Consider the following 18,318-nt stretch of genomic DNA (forward strand, 5'->3'; position numbering starts at 1 on the left):
CGAGTTCAATAAGGGCGGCCTTCAGCCTCAACCAGCCAGGGTGGAAAGAGAGAGAGAGCAACAGAAGAGGATAGAAGGCAAAAGTGGGAGAGAGACAGAGGGTTGGAAAGGATGGGCATAAGTAATGTGCTATTATAACAAGAATTGCACTAACAGCTACAGCTAAATCTAACGTAATTCAATAATAACTCAAATATCCCTAATGGAAATAATGCTGGCCGTCTGCAGTTGATCAAGCTTGGAACATTAGGTTACTATCATGTATCGATGAAGGAGTGCAGGATGGGAGGAGTGAGTGGATTGAGAGAAGGGTGTCATGACAGTATAGCTAGAAGACTGTCGTAGTACAAACTTTAAGCTTTTTTGAACAAAGAATTATCATCCGGTACCCTTTAAAATCAAGAATTTGAGTGGAACCTCGGCTTACGCATTTAATTTGAAATGAAACGTTTGTGAACCGAATCCATTTTTCCCATTGAAATCAATGTAAATCCCACGGATCCATTCTTAAGCTCCAAAAAACATACTGCACTCTAATTCTTTATAGGCTTATTTGTGGCAAAAATACAGAAAGAGATTAAAAATAGCCTTAATTATTATTGCTGTTTCTGGTGTTCGTTCTCTTCTTGCAAACACTTGTTCTCGCATTTCCTTCGCTCAATCAGCAAAAATAAAGAGACCCTTGCTAACGCTATCTCCAGCTAGCTGTCTGTCATTCATCCAAACTAACAATCACTTTCTACTTCTTCTGAGACTTTAGACCTTTTCTTCGTGAACGGAGTCGCCCCTTTAGCCACATCAGCCGCCCTTAGCGCATCTTTGTTCTTCAGGATTGTACAGACGGTTGACTTCGCTAGACTGTAATTCTTAACTTTTCCTTCACACCACTAGCACTAGCACTTCTTTGTGGGGAAACATAACAAGGGCTAACTTCCTGAAAAAGCACATGAGCGATGTCTAAAATGCGGAGTTCCACGCTCGTCTGCTGCTACGCTGCATCGCGTAAAGCCCGCAAGTTTGTCCGTTTGTGTGTTCGTGCACCGAGGCTCGTTCGCGGGTCGATTCAAAATTTGATCAAAAGCTCAATTAGGGGTGTTCGTAAGCTGCGGCTCTCCTGTAACGATCAATCCCCGGCGTAGAGACACTTCCTATTCGAGAATGACGCAGAAAAGAACACGGTTTCCCTTGTCGGCTGCTCGACGAGGCTTAGCTTGTATCACAGACATCACAGAATGCTCCTTTGGCTCTCTAGCTAATCGTTCTGAGCGTGACAGATGAAGAGGAGGAGGAGACGGCAGATGAATGTGTGTATGGCGCAGGCGTGTGTGTGTGTGTGTGTTTGTGTGTGTGTGCGTGAGTTGTTGTTGATGCTCTTGCTGGTCAGTCTGGCCGCGCTCCACCTTCCTGCTTAGGTGTTGATGAAAATCTCAGTGTGGGCTCAGGACAGCAAGTGCTCCCCTCTCACATGAAATCAGGGCAAGTCTCATCACACACACACACACACACACACACACACAGACGGATGGAAACAGATTTCAGATCACTTCCTGTAATCGACACTGATGAGGACGACAGCAGCAGCGTAGCTGTCGTTCTTTTATTAGGTTGCATTTTGTCGAGAATTGCTACGTCAACAGTTCGTCACAGGTTTTTCTTGGGTGGAAGTGACACACACACACACAAACACAAGTTTCCAAAATGTAGAAAAATAACAACATCACTGAGGCTGACGTCTCTGTGATGAGTTCAAGTGCCTCGTCTTCTCTGCGCTGAGGTTGAAAAGGAGGTGCGAATGAAGAAGGCGAGATATATGCAGCGTTTGTCGTCGGACTGCGAGCGCCGGTTGTCGCGCTGCATCTGCACCTTCTCCATCCTAAATACTGGGATGTCATTTCCATTTCTCTCTTCCGACACGTGGGAACGCACTCATTCATTCATCATTAACCCGTGCGCCGCGGCGCCGCTCCCGCACGCTGCCTCGTTAAAAGGGCCGTGACGGATGAGGGAGAGTTAATTCCGGCCGTGCTTGTTTCGGGCAAGACTTACGATCACCCCGGGGGATTTAATAGCTGGCTGTCGGGCTGATCCATGCCAGCAATTAGACGGGGCCCAAACGGGAGAGGCCCGCAAACCGTCGAGCGGCGGGGGAGGAGGAGCGACGAAGGCGACAGGATCGAAGCGGGACGATTAGAGAAAACCAGAAACATTGGACAAATGGCATGTTTGCACCATCACACACACACGCCTGGCTGTATTACATAACCACCAAAGACGATTGACACTCACATTACACTCAAGGGTCTGTTAGACCACTGTCTTGTTCGTTTTCGCCGCATTCCTCCTCTCATCGCTCTTCATCGTCGCTTCATTCATTCGGGGGTTCAGACTTTTCTAGTCCTCTTTCTTTTCTGCTTTCTGTGTTGAAGTAAGCATGTTTGTTTATGATTTCACGGTAAGCGGCATGTGGCCACAGTGAGGAAAGGAAAGGAAAGGAGAGGAGAGGAGAGGAGAGGAGAGGAGAGGAGAGGAGAGGAGAGGAGAGGAGAGGAAAGGAAAGGAGAGGAGAGGAGAGGAGAGGAAAGGAGAGGAGAGGAGAGGAGAGGAGAGGAGAGGAGAGGAGAGGAGAGGAGAGGAGAGGAGAGGAGAGGAGAGGAGAGGAGAGGAGAGGAGAGGAAAGGAAAGGAGAAGAGAAGAGAAGAGAAGATAGGAAAGGAAAGGAAAGGAAAGGAAAGGAAAGGAAAGGAAAGGAAAGGAAAGGAAAGGAAAGGAAAGGAAAGGAAAGGAAAGGAAAGGAAAGGAAAGGAAAGGAAAGGAAAGGAAAGGACCAGCTCTTCCCAACGAGATGGACTCATCCTAAGTAAGGCCATCCCCTCTGCATCAACCGTCTTGACTCATAAACTATTAACAACACGACGGACCGACTGGCCCTGACGGGCCGCGTCCTCCTGACACATCGGGTCCAAAATGGCCACCGCATTGGACATGATGGACGGGCGGACGCCTCCTCCCTTCGGTCAGAGCGGCGTGGACACAGAGAGGCGTCTCATCGCCCGGCTGTTAATGGACGAGCTCGGGCGTCCACTGCCTTTCTCCTCACTCATTCATGTGTGACGCCCTCCTCCTCTTCCTCACCCCTCCGTCCCCCCGGCCTCTGTTCTCCCTCCAAATGTCCTACGCCATGTTTGATTTTTGTTTTTTTTTCACTCCTAAATCGGGGGTCTCGCTATATTGACGTCTCTTTCAGCCTCTCCATTTGGCCGCCCCTCAGCAGAACCCATAAAGGATTAGACTTCGGGTGTATGTGTGTGTCTATTTGTGTGTGTGTGTGTGTGATGGGGGGGTTACATAAGTTTCCCATCCTGAAATCCTTCTGCAGCGTTTCCTTTCGATACGCGGCGCTCGTTCACATAAGCTTTCTGGGTGGGATTTATTCTTCTCAAGTTTCTGCTTGTTCGCTGCCTCCGCCGCTGCCAGCTCACATCCTTTTTTTTTCCGTTTTTTGGCAGCTGATCTCTAATAGAAAATAAAATACAAAAAAAAAAAAACTTAACCGAAATAAAATAAAAAGGAACTAAAATTTTTCTGAAGTAAAATAAAAAAAAATAATAAAAAAAAGAATAATATGGAGTGAAGTAAAATAAAATGAAGGAAAATAAAATAAAATAAAATAATACAAAATAAAATAGTTACATTTTCAAACCAATTTCAGTCAGACTACAAATGCAAGGCTTCATGGTCTGATCATCACCTTATGATTTAAAATGTATTTTCTTTTCTTCCCATTTCACAAGCTAACAGCTTCCAACTCAGCAACAGAAAGGCTAAGAAGAACGGCAGATTCCGGTTCAGACTCGAGAGCATCCCTACAGACCTGGGTAAAGATCTCTTTACTCTGAGGAGTTTGCTTTCATCCTGGTTTTGCATTGTTCTGAAATTCCTGCCTTGTGATGCTTGTCTTTAGCTGGAGTTTATAGCTTCTGACCACACATCAATAGTTGCTTTCAGACAGAAAAGTACTAAGAATCATTTATCTCGGATTCGGTTCCCGCACGAGCACCTTTATCACCCAAGGATAAAACCGTTGGTAAGGAAACTTGAAACAAAAACAAAAAAAAATTTATAAAATTTTACTGAAAAATAACCAATGCGAAATCTGATATGAATTTTGAATTGTTGTTCAACAAAATAATGAAAAGAAAAATAATGAAACAGGGCTGGACAGAATATGATGGTAGCCCTAGAAAAGATTTTAAATAATTAGGTCATGGGAACATGTCAAACTAAGGTGTATATTGATGAACCACAAAGCTTCTGTGACCATGTCTGTTTGACAGATGAGACAAAACTGGAGTTTTTTTGGCGAGGATCATCAGCTCTATGTTACCAGACGCCAAAAAAATGAAGTATTCCAAGAAAAGAATACCGATCCTTCTGTGACACATGGGGGAGGCTTGGGAGGCTATGTTCTGTACAGGGTACAATGAAATATCAAGACAATCACGGCATTCTGGAGTAAAATGCGTCCCACAACAAACAAAAGCTAAACACACCCAAGAATGAGAAACAGAAAATCAATGTACTATTCTGAAGTGGCCTTCTATAAGCCCTGATCCTAATCCTGAATGAATTGAACATCTGTTGAAGGAGATGAAACTGTTAGGCTATGCCTTACAGTAGCTGTGTTAAAGACGCATAGCTGCCACAAGTTACCAGGACTCAAAAGCAAGAGCCGCAGGCTAACTAGTTCTCGGGTCATTGTTTGCTCCTTACGCCTCCCGTATTATCCTGTATACGCGTCTTGATGCGCCCCTGTGGTCCTCTAAGCATCCAGAGACCTGAGACCATAGACTCTGGGTGACAACCCCATCAGTTTTAGTCCTTGTATGCTCATTTGCTCCTTAAGCTATCAGAGACAGGTGACCGCAGGCCAGAGACCGAATACCGGAAACCCCTGGGGCTTAGTCCTTACATATCTTCATTTGTCCCTACATGACCAGAGAGCACAGACCGCAGAGTGGAGTGCAAACACCTGTCAGGCTAAGTCCCGACATAGTCCCACCTGTTCCCGACAAATCCAGAGACCAAAGACCAGAGACCAAAGACCAGAGACCAGGGTGCAAAACTCCATCAGGTTTGGTCCCTACGTATCCTCATATGTCCCATCGCAACCGGAGACCAGGGACATGAGGCTGGTGACCTGAGGCAAGAGTGCCGACCCCGACAGGTCAGCAGCACACGAGACACCTCCCTTCCATCGGACCAAAGACCAGAGTCTGTGTTCCCACGATTATTGAGTCTAGGTCGTTCCCACGACCCTGTATACACAACAAATCGGAACAGAAACATGTCTTGAGAAGCCAGCCTTCAAACCTGAGACACATGGAGCAGTTTGCTCACGAAGAGTGGGCCAAAGTACCTGTTGACAGGTGCAGAAGTCTTACTGAGAGTTCCAGAAACTGTGTGATTGTCCAAAATTGTTTCAAGAACTACCCTCCTCAAGGGTTTTGCATTCCGGCATCCTGTAAGTGACCACTGAATTAGCCAGTGTGATGTGCAAAACGCAAACTGCGGTGAAGAAGAGAAAGATGGCACACATCACATGTAGAGCTAAGTCAGCGCAGGGGTCATGTTCTGCATGGTGGGGATAATATTCTTGGACAATCAGATGGGTTTAGGTATTTTTATTTTCTCCCTGTACTGTTTACCGTGTGACAAACCACACTGTTTGCTTACTCTACACTTATTTTAGCAAAAAATGTTAACATTCCGCTCCGTGCCCTCAAAACCCCTCTGTGTCGTAGCAGGTCTCTTCGGCTGTCCATTTCATGCCAGTTCTGTCCATTTTGTCACAACAGCCGACTAGTGACCACAACATTTTTCAAAACAGGCTCATCAAACAAGAAGTACCTGTAATGGCCTTTGACCAATCACCAACCACCTGCGTCTTAGGAATTCCCACGGAACTGTGACGGGGAGTAGGAACTAAAATGCTTAGGTTCCTGGTTCCTGCACTGTCCGCATGCAAAAAAAAACAAAAAAAAAAAAAACGACGCTAGTTCCTGAAAAGGTTTTAGAAACAGCAAAAAGTTCAGTAAAATGCAATGCTAATCCACACAGGAAGCCCAACTGAGGTTGCCGTGATCTTTCCACTGAATTCAGGCATTTATGAATCTCAACTTTTAGTTTAATTCTTTGCAAAACATTCTCAATAGTCTTAAAATATTGAAGGATATGCATAAATACCAACATAATTTTAGAATATTTAAGCCACAGATTCATTTTGAAAAGCGAGCATCCTTTTCTGCCATGCAAGCATGCTACTGTACTAATTGGAACGGGCCTGTTTCATTCATTCATTACATCCCAGCAGGAAAGCAGGAAGTGGCGAGGCGCTGATTTGACCAAACAAAATGCACGCATACACACGCACACACATGCACACACACACACAAAATGAACTTTTAGTGTAACTATTGGCAACAAAAAAACTATAGCCATATATGGCATAGCAATGATGCGCTAAGTAGAGTGTAATAACACAGCTGTTTGAGGGGGTTTCTGAGCATGAGGCACGGCTACAGAAACGGGACTTAAATGATTCATTCATTTATTCATTCATTTGTTGTCCATAACACTTATTCTGCACACGGGTGTCAACCATTCACCCTCTCATTCACAAGTCATGGAAAGTAACACTAACTGCCCTTACTGTTGAACAAACTCACTGTTCAGCCACATCTCTTTTTATATATAATTATGAATTAGAGATATCCATGTATTTATTTACCCAGTGCTGCTATTAAACTAAATGCTCAATCTTCAAACCGCACATACTCACTCTTCAGCTGCATTTCTAACACAGCTGCACACTTAGATATCGATTTATTCATAAAAAAATACATGAAAATGTATATTTTACTGCTGTGATATTTTTTTCACGTACGTACGACCCAACGCTACTATTTAGCTGCTCTGCCATATAACTGCTACCGTTCACTGTTGTACTTCTCCTCTACAACTTGCACTTTGCCTATTTGCATGTTACTGCGTGTTCATATCCGGATATTGTAAGGCTGATTCTTTCACAGATGAAATTTCATTCTGTGCACTCCTGCTGCGTACAGAACGACAATAAAGTCCAAGTCTAAGTAAGTCTCTGCAACTTTTCACAAGTCTAGACAACTTAAGGTCTCCAATGAACCTCCTGCATGCTTTTGGACTGTGGGATGAAACTGCAGAACTGATAATCGATAAAAGACACCCAGAATAGGTGGCACCGGGTTATTAGGTGGCTGTTTATCTGAATCTAATCAGGACGGAGTTCTATTTCTCACGGGTTTCATATGGTCTGAAGTCACAAAAGAAAAATAATCCTCCCCGTCTCGGGTTCAATAATTCAGCCTCGCTGAGTTCTAACAGTGAGTGGATAAATCGGAGCTTCCGTTGGAAAATATATTTCTGTCTTCAATTATTAACCCGAGCGCTTTCTTTGATTAGCCCATGCTGTTTGGTCCACAAAACACAAAGAAGAAGAAAACGGCGGGAAAAGTTGATCGCCCCGAAACCCCTAATATCTGGTGTGAATTTGGGTTTAAAAAAAAAAAAAATCCAAATAAAGTTTTGATTATTCATGGCCTCACAAAGGGGGGGCGGTGTCTTGTCTCCTTCCTCAGTTTGCTCACTAATTGGCTCTTATTTAGTTTTATTATTACAGCTGGGTACTGAGACCCCAGACTTACCGCCGTTTGTTTGACGTCAAGGCTGGTGGATTTCAGCACGGCATCGTCTGATTGGTCAGATCCGCGACCCGCTTCCCGTCTCCCTCGGTTGCGGAGACAAGACTGTCGATTGGGACGAAACCTCCGAGGCGTAAATGTCTTATTGGCTGCGGACGAGGCAGCTGCGAACTGGGTTATGTGGGCAGCCCTGTTACATAATCACAACAATCTGTGCCGGTATCAAAAAAAAAAAAAAAGGCTATTAATGCAGGGAACTTGTAGGAAACATGTCTGCTGACAGGCGGATAGAGAGACTTGAAGATGCAATGTGAGTGATGGGATGTACGCACAGGCGCCGCGGGACCGTGGCGTTACATAATCAGCTTTGATTATTACTCATTAGCATGAGGGCTAATTGAATTAAACAAGACTTGGGTCGTTCTGCTCTCCGCTCTGATCCGCTTTGTCACTTTGCAGCCTTTTTTTTTAATCAAGGAAAAAAAAAAAACCGCAGCTTAGATGTTTTCCTTCACGCTGAAAGGAAAAAAAAAAAAAAAGCATCCTCAGCTTTGGCTTTCGGTGTGGATAGGTTGGATTTATTCCCCCAGGGTTGAGAAAAAGACTGCAGTGGATCTCGGTGTTAATCTTCAACGGACTCCACATGGTGGCGACTCGAGGAAACCAGAAAAATTTTTATCAATTCATGCCACCTGTCAATCACATGATCACACACATACATGAAGCAGAATGCGAGTTCAAGCATTATCTTGGCGGTGGGGGGGGTAAAGGGCAAACCGACAGGGGTTCCAGGCAAACATGGCCGCCATGCACTCCAGGTGATCCGCACCCTCAAGGACCCGAGAGGTCACAGAGGTCAGTCACACATTTCAGATTAAAATTCAATCCATAGCTGGAGTATGACTCTATGTGTGTATGTGTATGTGTGTGTGGGGGGGGGGGGGGGTCGTCACCATTCGATAAGCGACGTCGGTGAACCCTGAAGTCGCGGTTTCATTTTGGCTCGAGCAGCTCCGAGTGCAGAGAGGCTGAGACTTGTCGGCTCTCATGTGCTTTAGTAATCCACTGACCCCCCCACCCTCCTCCTTCCTGTCTGCGCTGAGCACAAGAGCGTGACCTTAAAAAAAAACCGACGGTCTTAGCACCGCGGCTGCAAGATGAGTTGGTTTAAACTGCTCCAGGAGACCAAAAAGGTGATAAGGATGTGTGTGTGTGTGTGTGTGTGTGTGTGTGTGTGTGTGCGTGTGTGTGTGAAACGTTTTTCTCTCAGGCCCACTGTTTAAAACACTACCTTGAAAATGAATTGTAGATATCAGTCACGCATTCGTTCATAATCTGCACCGGTGATTCTTCTCGCGGTGCTCATCGGGGCGAGAGGCGGCGTTCCAGCCGTCTATCAATCACGCAGCGCTGAAAGTGGAGTTCTACTACGGGAGATTGGTGACAACTCAAACCCTGACGTACAGGCAGGAAAGAAGGAGAAAGAAAACGGCGTCCGTTTCCATCGACGGGCCTTTTTCTCAGCAGCCGGATTGTGCGGCGAGGCTCGGTGAGAGACGCCATCTGCTCCGAGGTAAAACCAGCTTGGACCCTTCTTCATATCCAGGAACGACCGCCAAGAACATCACATGAGAAGCGTCACATGAGGTTCTGACACCACCTGAGATTATTCGGTATCAATAATATATTAGAAATTCTGGTTGCCTGGTTGTTGGCTAATGGTTAATGCTAACAGCATTAGCATCTATTTGTGTCTCACAACATTGAATGGTTGTTTGGTTTCCAGGAAGTTGACTGAGTAAACAAAGACGGAGTGTTCGCCAAAGCGGCCGCTTAGGAAACACCTTTTTAACATTAGAGAGTCAAAGGTCAACCCCTCTCCACCCCCACCTCCATCTTGTATGAAAGTGTTTGTGTGTGTGTGTGAGTGTGTGTGTGGGTGTATGTATGTTTATGAAGCCAGCAAGTCCAAGCCTGCTTGTGTGTCATGAGGGGGCAGAGTGTGTTTCGCCAAACTGTTTAAGTCTAGTTACACACACACACACACACACACACACACACACACACACACACACACACACACACGGGTAATCGATTGCACAATTTTGTATAAAAGTTTTTATTAAATACATTTTGCGCTTGTTTTCCCTGAGTACACTTCATGAATACAGGGCCACAAAATGCCAAATAAAACATTACCTATAGAGGGCACAATACGTGCTTATGTGCATCAGATCTTTTCATGGGCAACAGCTCTTTTTTTATTTAAAATTATTGTCATAGTTTACATATAATTGTACTAATTTGATGATTTTTCAACTAGACATCCAACTTGAGTGTCAAGGCAAGTTTTGTTCACTCTTGGAAACCCCTGTGTTTTGGCTCGTCAGTGCTAACATGATACTAGCGGGCTTCCTCAGACTCAGAAAACATAATTCCGAACAAATCGGCATAAGAAAGAGTATCCGATCAAATTTTGAATCGACCTGCCAACAAGCCTCGGTGCATGAACACACAAACAAACAAGGTCATGAGCTTTCCGCGTTGTAGTGTAGCGCCAGTCATCATTCATTGTTGTGTTCTACAGTTATGACCTCTTTTTGTTATTTTTTTCACTAAGTTAGCCCTCATTATGGCTCCCAAAAAGGTTTAAAGTACTAATGCTAGTGGTGTTAAGAACAAGTTAAGAATTTCAGTCGACCTGAAGAAGAAAATAGTTAAACATAAGCATGGTGTTGGCGTTGCAGATCACGCCAAGTATTAGGACATGGCTAAGTCGTCTATCTGTACAATCCTGAAGAACAAACATGCACTAAAGACGCCTGATGTTGCTAAAGGGGCGACTATGTTAGCCAAGAGCAGTATGTTTTTGGTAGCAGAGAGAACGGATCAATGGGATTTACATTGATTTCAATCAGAAAAATGGATTCTGTTTGCGAGCATTTTGGTTTGCCAACGGAGTCGAAAAACAATTTAATTTCATAAGCCAAGTTTTGACTGTAATAAGTTCCCATGTAAAAGAGTAACACTCAAAAACCAGTCGGATAATAACAACAGCAACGTTCAAATGAACTCTGGTGCCTTGCTATCTTAGTTGACACGTCCACAAGGAGTGGATGTTAACTCCAACTCTAGCTCTTACTGTGTTGGTGCTATAGCGTGGCAATTTAAAATGTTAGAGGATGCATGGTGCTAACTTGTTAAGGTTCAGCCACGCAGCTTATGTTGAGTTAAATCTTTTGATGTGACGTGAGAAAGAATTAGAGAATAGGTACTAATTATTAAACACTACATGTAGATTTTTTTTCCCCTTTTCCTACTCATGAACCTGAGTCTTGTGAGTCTATGTGCCGAGATGGCAAGCCAAAATTTGTTTTTTGGATGTGTTGTGACCAACTGTATGATCCAGACAGGATATATACAAATACAAAGGACTCAGACCTGAGCGGAGCATTCGGAATAACTGATTGTGTCCTGTAACCTGTGCACGTGTACATCTGCAAAGGAATTATTTTACAAGAATTTTACAATTTGGTTTGTATTTTTTTTCTAACTTTTACGAGTTCTTGTCTCATTATTTACACTGTGTTACATGACCAGTTGTACAGCAATAAACTGGTCATTTGTTCAACCCCATCCCTCCTTGTGAAGCCTACCTCTCCCTTTAACCTAGACAAATGTTTTATGCTTTTCCTATTATTTTGCCCAAACAAGCGCGACACCTGATATTCAGGTGGATACACTTTTGCTCCCAAGGTTCTTCATGCTGCTTTACATTTGACAATCGGATGTATAAATATGTTGAGAAATTTGCCGATTGTGATCATGCTGGAGCCTATCTAAGCTGTCATTGGGCAAGATGGGGGTTCACCATGGACCACCAGCCAATCAGCAGGCCACATGTAGAGACGTATAAACGTTCACAGTCATCAAATTCGGATTTTCATTTAATGTCAACTCATTTCCCGCCTCTGAAGTTTCTCAGGCATTCAGTTATAAGTGGATGTTTGGTAAAAGAGGGAATAGGAGCAAAAAAACAAGGTTCACGCCAAACATTTGTTTTTTTTCCTGTGGCATTCTGCTGTTTATCTCTCAGAACCACCAGACCGCTTACACTAACAGGGGTCAAAGGTCGCGGTCGGACCGCGCCCAGCCTTCATCAAACCCAGCTCTGCCTTTGGCCTCTTTGAGGGTTTTTAATGGGTGTGTGTGAGTGTGTGAGTGTGTTTGTGTGTGTGTGTGTGTGTAGGGAGTGAGGCGAAACAGTCTTGGGGCGGGGCTCAAAAGCCGCAACCACCGAAACCACAGGTGCTATAAAAACTTGAGAGGGTCGGCGGGCAAAGAGGGCAGAGCCAAACCCACTATGCAGCCCCGTTTGGTCATGAATATCAAGACCATGGCAAGCATGCGATAAATCCTCCGTGTGTGATATTTAGGGGTGAATTCATCTCCTCCACCCACACAAATCACATTTCTGACATCCACAACCCACACATTGTGTCGGAGTAGCCGGAAATACACATACACACAGTACTTCGGACGGGTACTTAGCAACTGACGGCCTGGCCATACTTGCAGAACTGGGACGTAAAAAAAAAAAAAAAAACTTGAGAAATGCGTCACTCATGTCGGATTGGTTGAATTTGTTGACTTCCCGGCCACAAGGGGGCGCTATGGGTTTTATGACCATGATGTTCGCAAAACAGCAGTCTGAGTATAGGGGAGTACACCACAGCCAATCCAGCAAGGGGCGCATGAGAAGTCATCCAATCAGAGAGCGAGCATCCTTACGTCTTCATCGGGAATTTACATTAAGATACAAAATAATAATTGTCAGATATAAACACAATTGATGTTCACAGAAAAGTAGTCCCTTGTTTATCGCTGGAGTTATGTTCCAGAATCAGCCGCGATAAACAAATATCCATGAAGTAGCAACCAAATTTTCAATTTTATTATTTAGATATATTTTAAAGTTTAATGACCTTCCCAAAACTCGTATTAACCTTTCCCATACTCTCATTAACACTTTCTATACTCTTAAACGAGTAGCAACCCTATATCCATGTGAAACAGACGAGCCATACTATATGCATGAGAATGATGCTACAGTGGCTGAGCCAATCAGAGCCCACGATACAGTACACCACACTCTGGTTGGTCGCCAACCTAGAAAATGCTTATTTTCCATAAAAATAACTGAAATAATAATTATCTAAAATTGATTTATACCGCAAAAACTCGTGGCATCACAGTATGAAATTGTATCGAGGATTTTTGATTTTTAAATAAATGTGTAAAATTGCAAAAAATATAATGTGGAATAAAATAATATAAATATGAAATATAAGAACTGTGAAAAGTGAACCACTGTATGGAGAGGACTATTGTAGACATACCTAGGAGTGAGTAACTGGGATACGCACCTAATACAGCAAGGTAATGTGGATTTACTGCGTGTCTCATAACGCCACATAGTGGCAACATCTGGGTGCAGAATCCGTTTGCTGACATTTTGAAAAAAAAAACCCTGAGGACTTTTTCCGCTTGCTTATTTAAAAAAACGAATACAATATTGATCAACGCTACAGTTTGCATGCCCGGGCAGTAGGTGGCAGTGTGTCACGAGGACAAGCTCGAAGACGAAAACACACACGCAAGCAGAATTAAAGGGAGTTGAGGACTCACGCGTTGCAGTAGGGCTTCTTCTCGTACCCTTTGTAGTTCTTCATGTTCAGGGTCATCTTGCAAACCTCGCAGTGGAAGCATCCCTTGTGCCAGTTCTGGGAAAAATAAACAATTTTTTTAAAAACAGCTGCTTAAAATGCTTTGGCAAACTAAATTGCTAATTAAAATGGTAAATATTCCCATGTTCCATTTTATATAAATTCACTTGATTGCCTTGGAATCAAGAATCACTCAGAGGTGATCAAATTATTTGTACAACTGGAAACTAATCCAGTGAATATCAGTGAGAAATAACCTGAATGAACCAAAAATGACCAAATAATAATAATAATAAGATATAATCACATAACAATATGACTAACTTTGTTTGTATGTTGCAAACACAAACCTTTTCACACTGTAAAAACATGTGCTTCCAAGAGCCTAGAACCATAATAATAATAATCTATCCTATTTTAATCTCCATGGGGAAATTCGTTCTCTGCAATTAACCCATCATGGATGAACCATGAGCAGTGGACATGCAGTCAATCAGTGCCAGGGGAGCAGTTTAGAGGTTCAGTGTCTTACTCGACAAAACTTCGACACACCAGGGAATGTAGCCGGGAATGTTCGGTTCCAAAGACGATTGCTCTACTTCCAGCGCCACGCCGCCCCACAGAGGGAAATGAACACTTTGACCAAAATAATTACGGAGTCAGCTAATGAAGTAGCGCGGGAGAAAATAAGAACACCTCAGATGAAGGGCCACTATATTTAGATTTTCTTTCCATGTCCATCTAATGTTGGGAAACGAAAATCTCCAAAGTTCAGACTTTGTGGCCCGTCAGGTGTGTGTCATTGTCTTATGACATTCGATCATTCACCTCTCACTCACGTCTGGGCAAGTAAGGGTCTCCAAAGAACACTTGTTTCCAATTATGGGATGGTGGACAAACAGAATGTCCCCAGCAAACATTTCTTCAAACTTTTTTTATTTATCAATTTGAAGAACATCTCATATATATATATATATATATATATATATATATACATATATATATATATGTATATAAGATGTATATTGTGTGTATTTTACTAATTAATTAATTAATTGACTTATTATTCTCTTTTTTTTTTTTTGTTTTTATATGCCCTTATGTCGTACTACAAGAGACACACTAATATATTTTTTTTGTAATGTAATGTTTAAATGACAACAAAAAGCATTACGATTCTGAAGGTTGGACCTCTCAGTCATTCCACATTGGAGAGGGCATCGTTGTATATGCTATTTCATTCATTTATATCTATACCAGTGGTCCCAAACTTTTTTATCACCACAGACCGGTCAACGTTTGACAATTTTACTGCGTACCAGGGGGGAGTACACGTACATTGTTTATATTGCGACTATAATAATAAACGTGAATCCGCTGTGTACTCGTATGCAACTTTATTAGCAGCTTCCTCGTAACATTGCGCCAACAACATAACATGAGTATAATGAAGGCTTCGTTGCCTCATTGCCGTATATTATGCAGAGCAGCTTTATCTGTGGGAATCACATGTTACGATAAATCCACATTTCAAGTGGAACTCCTGGTATTGTCTGTTAAAATCTTTCTTTTTCTTGGAAGTTGTAGGCTCTTCATCTGTCTCTTCACTAGACCTTTTCCTCTTTGAAAAAGAAACTTTCCGTCCGACATCTGTTTATTACTCATTTAGCTAGCTTGTGGGTTACATTTTTGGCGCTCAAGTGACCGAGATGTAACCGAGAGATTCCAGTCATTTTTCAAAATGAAATATTTTTGAAAATAAAGACTGTTCAGACTGAGATAAAAAAATTGCAAATAATTGATAATTTCTTGTGCGGGCCGGTACCAATTGATCCACGGACCAATACCGGACCGCGACCCGGGGGTTGGGGACCACTGACCATATGTGTCAAACTCAAGGCCCATGGGCCAAATGTGGCCCACCACGTCATTTTATGTGGCCGTAAAATGGTCTGATTGTCTTAAAAATAAATAAGTCAAACGCGTGCGTTGACCGTAAACCAACAATACATGCCAATCATGTTACCCGCAAAGTGACACCATCCTGCCATTTGATTTTCATGTATCCACATCAATTTGATTTTCAAGAAGTGGAATTGAGAAATACAAACGATCCCTAAATGTCCAGGAACAGAAAAGTTGATGGATTTGAACAAAGTTAATGTCATAACTAGTTCTGGATGATATTTTTCTTTATTCACTTGGATAGTTTGATCACTGATTAATGGAGTAATGTGGGTTTCTTGACCTGCCAATGTGAAAGGATTTATGTTGTAAGTGAGCAAATAGTAAACATTTTTTTTTACATCCAAGCAAATGTACATGTAACATTTTGGATTTGAACAAGTGATAAATTCAGTTATCTAATATTAAGGAGTCATTACATTTATTTTGGGGACAGCGTGGTGCAGGAGGTAGAGCAGTCGTCTTGTGAACTGAACATCCCTGGTTTGACTCCCGGCTCCTCCTAGTGTGTCGAAGCATTGTTGAGCAAGACACGGAACCCCTAACTGCTCCCCTGGCGCTGGTTGACATCAGGTTAATGATGGGTTAACTGCAGAGAACGAATTTCCCCACGGGGATTATCCATCTTCTTCTACTTATCCTGCACTCAGAGTCGCGGGGGATGCTGGAGCCTATCCCTGCTGTCATCAGGCGAGAGGCGGGTCACAACCTGAACTGGTCGCCAGTCGATCGCAGGGCCACATATAGGCAAACAACTACTCACTCATTCAGTCGGGGTAATTTTCCCCAATTTTTTTTTTTTCTTCCTCTGTGGGAGGAAACCTACGCAGACACTTGGAGAACACACAAACTCCACACGGAAAGGAAGCAAACCAGGGTCCCTTGTGCTGTGAGGCCGAAGCGCTAACCAATGTTACCGCTACATGTGGCCCTTTGAGGGCAACCATTCTGCTGACGTGGCCCTCGGTAAAAATGAGTTTGACACCCCTGATCTACAGCATATTTTCAGACTGTGGGAGGAAACCCGTGTAAACATGCAAACTCCACACGGCAAGTTCCCCCGGTCGGGACTTTGCTAAGCAGAAGCGCTAACCGGTACGCTGCGTCTGAAGCTAATCCCAAGTCAAATCAGGAAGTGAACTTTTCTCCACACGGAGAAACCCGAAACCCTCTTCCAAGAGCGTAATTGTTGTTCTTTGAAAACTGTACACTAGCTACTTCTGCACATGCACGTTCTCGATCTTTGAAAGGAAGCAGGAGAACCCGGGAGAAACCCATGCAGGCGCGTGGAGAACACGCCCACGCCGGCGTTGCTGCTGTGTCACCTGACGCCTCGGAGGACAGACAGCGACCACGAGGGACCGCTGAGGAGGCGCTGAATAATTCATCGCACCTTGCTAAACGCGCGGCTACGCAGAAACTCCTGTGTTATCTTAAGCGGCGTGCTGCCATGGTTACGGGTCAAATATGGCCATGCTTGCCTCTGGCGCCAGGACCATACGTTAAATATGTGTTCTGCTCTATTACAGCATGAACCTGTCAGAAAATATCCCGTAATGGAAGCGTCAAGGATGTGTTGTGCCATTATACACGCACTTCAAAAGAAGAGAAAAACATTATTTGAGATGTAAAAAAGAAATGAATAAATAAATAAACAAATGCCATATGTCAAATAATAATACTAATGAAAAATATATTGTGATGATAATACAGTAATAATAATACTAATGAAATAGTAATAATAACAGCAACAAAACAACAAAAACAACAGCAGCAAAGGCAATAGTAATGATAAATAATTCATCAGGCTAGATGTCTTCCATATCAACAAATGGATTAGTAGGACAGATGGCGAGCATAATTACAAATATTTGGAATTACATTGCAAAAAAAAAAAAAAGAAAAAGGGTCGAACAACTACTAGCATCCCACAATATGCATCTGATATGGCTCATGTTAAAGATGTGTTTTGAGGTTATTTTCGCCAACAAAGTTATCCGAGGCTACATTTGGTGTCTAATCAAGTACTCAAAAATTTGGATCAATAAAGATGTCATATACACAAGGGAAAAAGCATTTTAGAAAAATTAATTAAAAAAATTAATGGGTGATTAATAAACATGAATTGAAAGATTTCTATTTATACACACGCTGCTGAGACATGCAATAATAATGAATTTTTAATTTATTGTACTGTACTGTCCCTTCCTCTGCATGTGAATTCAATCGAGCTTTTTTTTCCCCCCTGCCTGAGAAGTTACCCGTGCCTCCAAAAGCAGAACTAGCCGCACTTCACTTTGCAGGTTATTACCACGTAATTACAATTTTGCATTTTTTATTTTTATTTTTTGTTAGCGGGGGTAGAGAGGTTCTCCCGTGTCGGTGCGCCCGTTGATCGCTCACCTTGTCCAGGCAGCTGACTTTCTCCGTCGGGTAGACGATCTTCCCGCAGCGGGCACACGGGGGGTTCATCCTCCTCTGCTCCCCAACGGCTCCAACCGCACTACTTTTTTTTTTTTTTTTTTTTTTTGGATCAAATGTTGCCCAAGTCCAGAGTGAGTCGGAAGTCACCGAGATCCCGGTCCGAACGGGGATTTTTTTCTTTTTAAAACAGGAAGGAAGTGTGCGCAGTTTGTGGCTCCAGTGCTCCTCTGTGGCGGGATGCTGCGCCGGGACCGACGGGACCTGGACGGCGACAAGCTAACGGTAATGAGCAGGAGGGCTCACCGGAAATGACAAATTACACGTCTTCATTTCAGAATAAAATCACCGCCACGAAGGAAATTATCACGTAACAGTAAATTAAACAAATTCATGAACAGAATTTTCACTATAAACAGCTTAAAAAAAGATACATCAGTACTGTAACTAAATCGATACGGAATCCCATT

The 18,318-nt window shown here is 43.1% G+C and overlaps 1 protein-coding gene across 1 annotated transcript in view; it reads right to left on the bottom strand.

Moving 5' to 3' along the window:
- Window positions 1-18,207, bottom strand: part of LOC147231715 (LIM zinc-binding domain-containing Nebulette-like) — a 25,924-nt gene extending 7,717 nt beyond the window's left edge. The window contains exons 1-2 of the mRNA XM_086150727.1: window positions 17,831-18,207; window positions 13,425-13,519 (exon numbers count right to left, since the gene is read on the bottom strand). Of these exons, the coding sequence (XP_086006853.1) occupies window positions 13,425-13,519; window positions 17,831-17,899 (164 nt within the window). The 5' untranslated portion in view covers window positions 17,900-18,207. The remainder of the gene's footprint in view (window positions 1-13,424; window positions 13,520-17,830) is intronic.
- Between the last annotated feature and the right edge of the window lie 111 nt (window positions 18,208-18,318).

The sequence above is a fragment of the Fistularia commersonii genome, chromosome 8 (assembly GCF_037954325.1).
Source record: "Fistularia commersonii isolate RoL2024-O1a breed Wild chromosome 8, RoL_Fcom_v1.0, whole genome shotgun sequence".
NCBI classification, from domain to species: Eukaryota; Metazoa; Chordata; class Actinopteri; order Syngnathiformes; family Fistulariidae; genus Fistularia; species Fistularia commersonii.